The sequence below is a fragment of the Beta vulgaris genome, chromosome 5 (genome assembly GCF_026745355.1).
Source record: "Beta vulgaris subsp. vulgaris cultivar EL10 chromosome 5, EL10.2, whole genome shotgun sequence".
Taxonomy (NCBI): Eukaryota; Viridiplantae; Streptophyta; class Magnoliopsida; order Caryophyllales; family Amaranthaceae; genus Beta; species Beta vulgaris.
The window spans coordinates 13,416,029-13,426,037 of record NC_079206.1 but is presented as its reverse complement, the minus strand read 5'-3'; the positions used below and the strand labels follow the sequence as shown (position 1 = coordinate 13,426,037).

Here is a 10,009-nt window from a genome sequence, read left to right as displayed (position 1 = left end):
AGTGGTTTTCTAGTGTGAACTGCTAATTATAATAACAATTTGCTTAAGCAAAAAGGTAAAAAAATTCTCGCGTCCAGTCCTACGTGGTGGACGGTACACAAGGAAATAAGCTGAACTTTAACGTATAACGAGAAATAAAACTTGCTTTTGCAATATCCATGAAAAATAAATCCTTTTAATTCAATTTTATAATCTAAGATGGTCTTTTGTAGATAGCTAATAGCCTAATAGCATATATTAGAAATACTGCCATGTGAAATTATGGTTAAAGTTGTCTCAGTATGTAAATAGATCATCAAAATGCAATTGAATCTAAGGTGAAGAAATCAGTAAATATTAGCATCTGGCTGCACAAGTCATAACCAGCTTATTATAATTTTGATTCATACATAATCATAAATATGAACCGTCAGAGACATGTCATAAAGATTGTGCACAAAATAATTGAAAGGAAAATCCATCCCTCCCTTCAAATGACCGAGTCTGTGACAATATTGTCATAATTGGTTTTATCAGAAAAAAATATTGAGTTTAAAATACGAATTAACTAGAAATTCCACAACACAATAGCATCTTCATTTTTCAAGGTACAAGATTTTGCCAGTAAGCCTTAGTCAGGCCTCAGCTATAGGAAATACAGAACCAATTTTGTCTCCTAGACGATAGCACTTGATATTAACTGGGTATGGACCAACCTCTATATGATTTTCCTGTTCACCTGCAAAGAAGCAGAGAGTATAAAGAGCGATTTCGAACTCCGGACTCACTCCTATGAACATGCTTGAGAGTGATTTAAGGACTTCATTCCACTCAAACTGAACTGTAAGCAACTGTGTCTTTGCATCTGGCTGCACAAGTCATAACCAGCTTCATTAAGGTGAAGAAAAAGATCATCAAATGCAATTGAATCTAAGAAATAAAATGAATAGATCACCCATACTATGCATCATAGAGCTAAAGGTTCTAACATATATAATTACCTCATCAGATTATGAACTCAGCTCATATTAGCGCCCTCGAAATATATGTTCGTAAATACTCAAACTCTTTTTTTGACAGATTCAAAGCTTAAGATATCTAGATTATAACAAAAAAAAAACTGATATATGAAAGAGAATAGATGTTTTTGACAGAAATACATTAGAGATATACATAGAATTAATAAAAAAAATTTAAAAAAAAATGAGAAAATGACATTAGATCTTGAAACCCTAACTTATGAAATGTTGGTGTGGAAGATGGCGTGGACCGCCAACACGAACGACGGCCAACACGATGGCGCCGGTGGAGAAAGAACTCGAGACGAACGACTGGCTCGAGATGAGACGAACGCCGGTGAAAAGGGGCGGAAACGAGGAGGAGATGAGGGGAGGAGATGAAGAGAAGGGAGAGAGAGAGTAGATCTGGATGCCGGTCTTTGTTCGCTTGGCGTTCGAAGGTTAACAGAAGTATGTCGACGAAGAAGAAAGAGTGGTATGCCAACGAAGCAGAACGACTGGGATGCCGATGAATCCGTTGTATCAGCTTAGAGGAGCTGGAAGCCGTTGGATCTGCACTTGATCCTACGGATGCAGATGAAGATGATCTTAAGGACGCGTTTGGTTTCTTTGATGTTAATAAAGATGGGAAGATCTCACCGGAGGAGTTACATGCAGGGTTTGTTGCGTTGGGGGATCAACGGTGCGTGTTAGAGGAGTGTAGGCGTATGTAGGCATTGGGGGATCAATGGCCAATCTCAAATAAGTTCAGAGAAGATGAGAGGAGGAAGAGAGAAGCTGAGGCGCGAAGATGAGAGGAGAGAGAGAAGATAGGGCGAAATGAGGAGAGAGAAGATAGGCGTGAAATGAGGAGAGAGAGTGGCGTGAAGGTCGAAAAGGAAAGAGAGAGAATGAGTGAAGGAGATTGTGAGAAATATCCGCTTAACATTTAAGCCCACTTTTCCTTCCTTTCAAATAAAATTTAAAGAAAAGCCCATAGAGGGTTGCGGTTAGCCCAAAAACCGCAGCCCTTTATTACTTATAGGGTTGCGGTTTTCGGCTAACGCATCCTTTTTAGGCTGCAGTTTTTGCATTAACTGCAGCCCTTCGTATACGAAGGGCTGCAGTTTTTTGGATAACCGCAGCTCTTCACTATTAAGGGCTGCGTTTTTCAAAAAACGCAGCCCTTGCACTGCAGTCCTTCCGTTTTTTTCCCCTAGTGATTGTGTTCAAAAGTACGAGAAAATGAAGAAAATAGTTTAAATAAGGTCCATCGAGAAAAATGAATTGAAATTTTGAGAAGCAACAAAGAACATGAAAGCAACTTATTCTTGGAAAAATGACACATAATCTTAATATGAAAAATGAGATTGAGGGTTTGGAAATAAGACTTGCTAAAATTAACAAAAAGCTTGAATAATGACAATAATAATAAAAAAAGAAAGACACTAAATTGTTGAAACACAAACCTTTTAGAGCACTCCCAATGGTGATATAATCCATCACCAAAATCAGAAATTTTGGGTTGAACAAAAAAAGCAAGCATCCCATTGGTGATACAAAACCTATCACCAAGTGACATATCATGTCATTGCTCACCATGTGAAAAAACTCATCACCATGTGGCAAGCTTGAACCGTGCAAATTGAAGACAAAAATTGCATTGTCACACACAGCCAGCCAGTGGCAAAATTCCAGAAAATTCCTATTTCAAAAAAATATATACCAAAATTTATATTTTTTTCTCCTCTATAAAATGATACCCATATTGATATATTTTAGAACAAAAAAAACACTTCTCCTCCTCACCTTTCTCTCTCTAAAAATATTTATACATCATTTTTCTCTATAATTGTTTACCTTCTCCTCCTCACCTAAAAAGAGGGAAAAAAAACTCATGTTTTTTTGGTAATTAATTATTATAATTTTAAGTAATCATAAGATGATTTATTTTTATTTTTAATATGTAAATTATATTATTTATTGAAGTAGGAAAGAGAAATAGGAGAGAGAAAGTTGAGGTGGGGTAGTGAAAAGTAGGAGAGATAAAGTGGAGTTTGATGGTTTTTTTGTTCATGAGTGGGGTGGAGGTGATACATTTGATCATGAAATGATCAAAACATGAGTAAGTAGGAAAATTTGGTGATCAAACCCATCACCATTGGGAATGCTCTTACAAGATCAATATCTTACTTCAAAGGTAAGAATAAGATAGCATGCTAACATGGTACTCCCTCTGTTTTTTTTTATCTTTCTCACTTGGAATCTTGACACTATTCATGCATAGAGAGAATCTTCTCAAATGTTCTCAATTTATAAGAAAAAACATAGTCATGTGGGGTCTTGTTTGATTCGTCTCAATTAGTACTTTATTAATATTCAATCGTTATAATTTTTACTAATATATAATGAAAGATATTTAAGTTTTAAAACATGCATTGGAAGACGCGCATAGGAAAGTAAGAATGATAAAAAAAAACAGAGGGAGTACTCCTTTTGTTCCTTATTGTTGTTGCTACTTAGAATCTCGATACTCTTTTTTTACATTCATCGAGAGCAAGTAATTATACATGTGGGCTACAAAAGCATGTCATAGTAGCCACACAACGCTTGAGTATCTACAATGATAAACCACAACCACATGTAACTTGCTATGCCACATCAGATTTTCCAATTTTCAACGATTTCAAGCTACAACTTCTCCAATAGAAAGTCACAATCACTTATAATTTTTACAGTTCCTGCTTGTCAAAATGTGCCCAAATAATAATAATAATAAAAAGGCCTTAAGTTATTGTGTAACCATGTAGCTTTGTCCAGCTACAAGGTTATTCCAAGCCATGACTACTTGTAGCTCCAAATGGTAGAGCTAGTAGCTAGCTTTATCTCTTACTTCCTCCGTTTCTTTTTACTTGCATCACTTTCCTTTTAAGGAAATGTCACAATACTTGCAACCAAGCCTAAAATAGAAACTACTTTATAATAAAATGACACATATACCCTTACTTAGCAAATTAATCCTAACAATTTATCACTCATAACCCACCCCCAACCTAATTTCCTACTCTCTCCTCAACCCCCCCCCCCCAAAAACCGTGACAACTCCCATTCCCAACCACCAACATCACCACCACCCCTCACAAACACCACCACCATCATGCCTAATTTTCCCGCAACTACCCCCTCCTTTTTTCGACCCTCTATTTTTCGGCGGCTCAAGATGTCCGATAACTGTAAGCATTAATGGTGGAAATTCATCAAAGCTCCAGATCTGGAACTTTCATGGTGAAGTCCAGCCATGAAAGCTCCATGGATACCGATAATCTTTCTCTCCTCCCTCCTCTAGTCCTCTCCCACCATCACTGATGAATTTACATATTTTGGAAAACTTTGACCGTTCGACGGCAATATTGCAGCCTTAGATCGATGAAACATTTTTTTCTTCTAAATTTTTCCACGATCTATTTCGTTTTCTTGCAAGATCTACTGTGAAAATATGTTTTTCTCTCTTTCTCCTCTTTTTTTATTTGTATTTTGATGTTGATTTTATTGAAAAATATATTGTGGTGGTGGTTATTGTGGTTGGGATCGAGGGCGGTGGTCAGGTGGTGGTGGTGACTAGGTTGGGTGTGGGTGGCGGGTGTAGGTGAGGGTGGAATTCGTGGGGATAGGAAACGGGAAAGTAAGTCAAGGAAAAAAAATGTAATTAGTGGTGGTGGTGACGGTGTTATGGTGGTGGTGGTGGTGGTGGTGACAACAGTGCTCCATTATTTCTGGTGATGGTAGTGGTGGTTTATTTATTGGTAGGGATGAGATTAAAGTTTGGGACAAGTAATTAACTTGATTAAGTAAGGGACCACATGTCCCTATTACTTTCTCTCTCCTGTTTCTTAAATACCGTGCAAACCCTTTGGTTGCAAGTATAAAGAAACGGAGGAAGTATGTAATAATTCCTCCATTTTGAAATAAGTGAAACAATTCTCTCTTTTACGTGAGAGTTTTTTGAAAGAAGTATTTCACTTATTTCATAGCTGATGAAGAATATTACATTAGCCCTATCTAATTTAGGAACATTACACCACGCAAAAGACTTAGTGAAAGACTTAATCTTGGCACTATTTAGATTTACATAGAATTTTGTAATTTTTTTCATATATATAAGAAAAAAACATAGTCATGTGAGAGTTTATTAGATTTATCTCAACGAGCACTTTAGTAATATGAAAATTTTATAATATTTTACTAATACGTAATTACAGGTATTAATAATCAAATATGTGTATTGGCAGGAAGGGTTGGAGTATCCATTCTAATAATCTTAAAATTCATACAAGTTGAGCATATCCCATATACTCCTACATAAAGAGACTTAGAATCCATTCTTTCCTTCCTGTAATAATATTCCCATCATTAATTTTTAACAGAAAAATAATATTGAGTCCGAGTATCAACCAACAATGATATTCCCATCATTAGTTTTTACAATTCAATAGCTTCTTTAGCCGGAAATGCAAGGTTTCCCCAGCAAGGCTTGTTCAAGCCTCGGCTATAGGAAAAGCAGAACCAATTTTGTTTCCAAGATGATAGCACTTGATATTAACCGGGTATGGACCAACCTCTATATGGTTTTCCTCTCCACCTGCAAAGAAGCAGAGAGTGTATAGGGCGAGTTCGAACTCTGGACTCACTCCGACGAACATGCTTGAGAGGTTTTTAAGGACTCCATTCCACTCAAACTGAACTGTGAGCAACTGTGTCTCTGCATCTGGCTGCATACAGATATAGGATCAGAAAATTCAGGTGACTGAGATCAAGCTCCAAATATAAGGTGATGGAAAAATTTATTCTGAAATGTAGTGCAGACTAAGGAAGTATGAAAAACATCATAATCAGCTCATCAAATTTACTCGGTCCAAATATAACGGATTTAAGAAAAGCAAACTAGCACCCCTGAAATCTGTTCTTTGAGAACATAAGCAGAGCTTTAAATACTGTGATTATAACAACAATTATTAATTTATGAGAGGAGGATTTTTCGATTTTTCTCATGTAAGAAGTAGGTAGTTTTCAAAGTCATCAAATGTTCCGATGATCCAATGTAAAAATAGTATAGGATGGACCTTCATTTTCTTTACTTCCCAAGTTAGGGTTTGCTTTGCCACATGTTAAGGAAATGCACATAGTTGTACATGGATGAAACAAAAGGATGAACTCCACTTCCTAATTTTGATCCATTCCTTATCTATTATACACGTATGACATAACTTTCTCTAATATGTGTATATATAGAAGCTCACCTTACATTACACATGAGTAAAGACTCCAGATATGAGGCACAGTAAAGGTACAGATTATTAGTATAATGTTTAGAAAGAGCAGGAAACAACCAATTCTTGCCTGTAAATCTTATAATTAAGAGATACTCGAATGGAAGAAAGATCACATAGGAAGATTGTCAAACAGAAATGAAAAGTTGTGAAGGATTGGGAGAGGAGGAATATCAATAGAATCATTCCTGAATTCTTGTCAACTGAGTAGTAGTCACATTCTCAATTTCATAAAGTCAAAATCAGTCTTTTTGTTTCAAAAGCAAATAAAGGATTGATTACTTACAAATTGCCCATGTCTGCGAGGCAAGATATATCCTTGATAATCCGCACTCCCCTTTGCTTCTTCTAGGTAAAACTGAAAAAAAAGAAGAGAAAAACAGTTTATGCGCATTTTCCAATCTCTATGCATACCAAGAAAGTAAATACTGTAAACACCACTTCCTAATTCTTACAACTATGTAATTACAATACAAGCATTTACCTGAAGCCAGTTATGAAAGCCTGAGACTTCTTGTTCCCCACGCTGTTTGATTTCTCCAACGAAAACATGTTCAAAAGACGATGATGATCCAGAAGTACCACCTCGACCATAAAGCGTGAACCAGAGGTCTGTTAGCATTCTCTTAAACTCCTGGTAATTCTCAGTGAAGATACCCCTGCTTGAAAGGTACTTGTATAGGTACTTAATAGGTGCAGTTCTACTTATCTCTTCAATAAATGCAGCTTGTTCCCGTCTCTCTTCATCCGTTACTTTTTCCTTGCATCCTTCATAAGGGTTGTAGTTGTCAAGCAGGGCACAGAAACGAGAAAAGGTTGGCTTTCTGAGAACATCTTCACTAACCCATGTAAAAAAACTGGCTTCTGCCATGTCTTGCCTGTCATGGACCCTCTTGCCCTCACCAACATCAAGTTCATAATCTTTTCCAGGTGTCAAACGGTTATAATCGAGTTCCCAAAGCTTTGCACAAGCGCTTCTGTAGTCAGAAAGCTCCACTTCAGATGGCTCCATTTCAGCAACAGTGTCCTCAGAGTATTGCTGCTCACTTGGAGGACTTTTATATGAACCCCAATGGTCCATATGAACCTATTTACCGAAGAAAATAAGAGATTTAGGTATAAGTGTATAACCAATCATTAGCTTCTCATTTGTAACTAAAGTTCCAATCATAGTAAAACATTGTGATACAGCAAGAACAGTAGCAAAGTGATCAAAAAAGTAAACTTAGTCGTTGTAAGATGAAAAGTGACTCTTTGCCATAGGCCCAAAAGCAAATACAAGCCTAAGGGTGAATACTCTTCACCCAAGCCTATCTGAACTGAAACTTATAAGACCTACTTGGACTTGATATGCCCTGAATTTTATTTTTTAAGGGTGAAAAAACTCAGCCTAAAATGGTGTAAGGTATAATAAATATTAGATCATAGTAGTGCTTTACCCTTTGAGGCCGCTTGTGTTGCTTCTTGTGGGCAGTTTGCCAACCATCATCCGTGCCCTCGCCTTGTTCGTTCTACACATATCAAGGGAGAAAAGTTTTAGACCAAAACAATTACTGCTTCTTACAGTGTCACATGGAGCAAGAGAACAATTAACCTCTTCATTTCGGTTATAATTTGGCCTCTCTTGATCTTCGTCCACTTGATAATTCTAAACAGATGCCAAAGAATGTCAAAATCAGTAAATATAGTACGCATGCGTTCATCAGTATAGACACATGACCCCCATCGGGACTACACTCAAAGGCATTTCAGAGCATGTTTGCAGCTTTGACTCAAAGGTGCAAACATGCTCTGATATTACAATAATATATATGTTCTCACGTAAAGTGAGGCCATATATAATATAGAACCGTAATATGATCTGTATATGACCTATAAGTAGAATAAGCATGTTGATATTGGTAGAGAATGACATACATTGATTAAAGCATTGAAATAGATAATTAAATTGCTTTCACCAAATAATGAAATAGAGTTTTGCTTCTTTAAAATGGAGAACATATTCTCCAATTCCGAAATACAGAAAATCCATTATAAAGCTCGCAATACCAGTGAACAAGTTGTTTTCGTGTTTGGTTTTGCGTTGATTTTGGTTATTCATAGAATATATCAAATCTATATAAAACGTAGATTAATTTGCATTATACTTAAAATAAATTGATTAATTCAGGTTAATTTTGTGTTCGTGTCGTGTTTTCTGTCATCTTGTCCGTAAAAGATATTGTCAGGCTCTAATATATTTATAAGAAATAATTGATTCTAATAATACAATGTTTCACCGATTAATTTTTAATAAGTTAACCTTTCAATTACTCTTGTATAATACAACCTTTTGGGTATTTGCTTTTAATGAGCTTTGACGTGTTGATGATCAGTGTGTTTGGTAAACCACATTTTCCAACTCGTTCATTTTTCATACCATTGCCTCCCTACCCCTACTTCTATGGTAAAGAGTTAATGTTTTAGACGATTTCAAGTCATTTTAACTCAAAATGTATTATTAGAATCAATTATTCCTATCTATAAACATCCATCATACGCATCATAGGTGATACCACATTGAAGAATGACAAATCAATCTACTGTGGAAAGCAAATTATCCAAATTTCGGTATGTATAGATAAAATTCATACACAGACAATCCTATTATAAGATCCAAGAAAGAGAAAAGATACTTGTATGAATGTGAGTTGATTACTTGTAATTAATTACTAAAGTTCACTCACACCATTCATCAAATCTGCTTTCAAAAAGCTATAGAAACATACATAAATTTCATTATTTCATACCTAAGTAATTTAGTGATTATATTTCATCCAAGATTAAATAAAATAATCATGTAATTATACAACTCAAGAATATAATTATATAAATGAGAAAAAAAAAACCTGATGAGGTCTTGATTTAGGGACATGAGAATTCTGAGCACCTCCATAATTATGATTAGCATTATAAGAAGAATTCTGCTGATCATTTTGATCGTTGTCCTGTTCTCCGGACACTACCTGCGCAATTTAGCCAACTCCACGATCAAAATCTAGATATACAATAATAATACTCCTAACATGAAGTACAATTGACAACAGAAATTTGTGTTGCTAACCTGCGCCCAAGAGGATCTAGAACGTTCTTCGATCGATTCATTGTTATTGTTGTTGTTGTCGTCGTCGTCGTTGTTGTTGCGTCGATCGTGGTGGCCGATCGCTACGTCGACAAGACCCTTGATCAGACCTTCCATTAATATTGAATTTTAAAAGAAGATTTAAGGTTTTTTTACAGCAGTGTTGTACAAATTATGCGTGATGATTGAAAAGAGAGGGAAGATAGGGTGGGAGGGAGTGACAGTTGAAAGTTGAAAAGTATACAATTGAAACAAAAGTAGAAAAAGCAAAAAATAGAAATGCCAAGTAATGTCAGTTGTCGTAATTAAATGCTTTACGTTCATAATTCATTGCTCATCCAATCACCATGTTGCCGACGGCCCGACTCACACGGATCGGACATGTGATGCATTATGTTTTAGCCTTTAGGTATATGTATGGACTATGGTCATACACTCATACTCAATGAGTATTAACTATTTACTATAGCCAAGTTTTGTTAACTAGATTTTTGACTAGTGCATTTTTTGTAATTTTGATTTGTGCTGTGCTCATATGTACCAATTATCATATTGTTTATTTAGCTGGTTAAACTTTAGCTAAA

At 35.9% G+C, this 10,009-nt stretch overlaps 1 protein-coding gene and 1 long non-coding RNA gene across 2 annotated transcripts; both read right to left on the bottom strand.

Annotated features, from left to right (window-relative positions):
- Positions 1-367: 367 nt before the first annotated feature.
- Positions 368-1,912, bottom strand: LOC130591571 (uncharacterized). The gene is made up of 2 exons (XR_008969364.1): positions 981-1,912; positions 368-848 (listed from the first exon to the last, which is right to left on the bottom strand). It is a non-coding gene; the product is annotated as an uncharacterized LOC130591571 (long non-coding RNA).
- A 3,276-nt stretch (positions 1,913-5,188) lies between these two features.
- Positions 5,189-9,688, bottom strand: LOC104892879 (uncharacterized). Its single transcript, XM_010678899.4, has 7 exons — positions 9,408-9,688; positions 9,193-9,309; positions 7,899-7,952; positions 7,744-7,815; positions 6,789-7,391; positions 6,591-6,662; positions 5,189-5,746 (listed from the first exon to the last, which is right to left on the bottom strand). Exons 1-7 carry the CDS (start codon positions 9,540-9,542, stop codon positions 5,513-5,515), a joined length of 1,287 nt encoding a protein of 428 aa, XP_010677201.2. The 5' UTR covers positions 9,543-9,688; the 3' UTR covers positions 5,189-5,512.
- Positions 9,689-10,009: the final 321 nt, after the last annotated feature.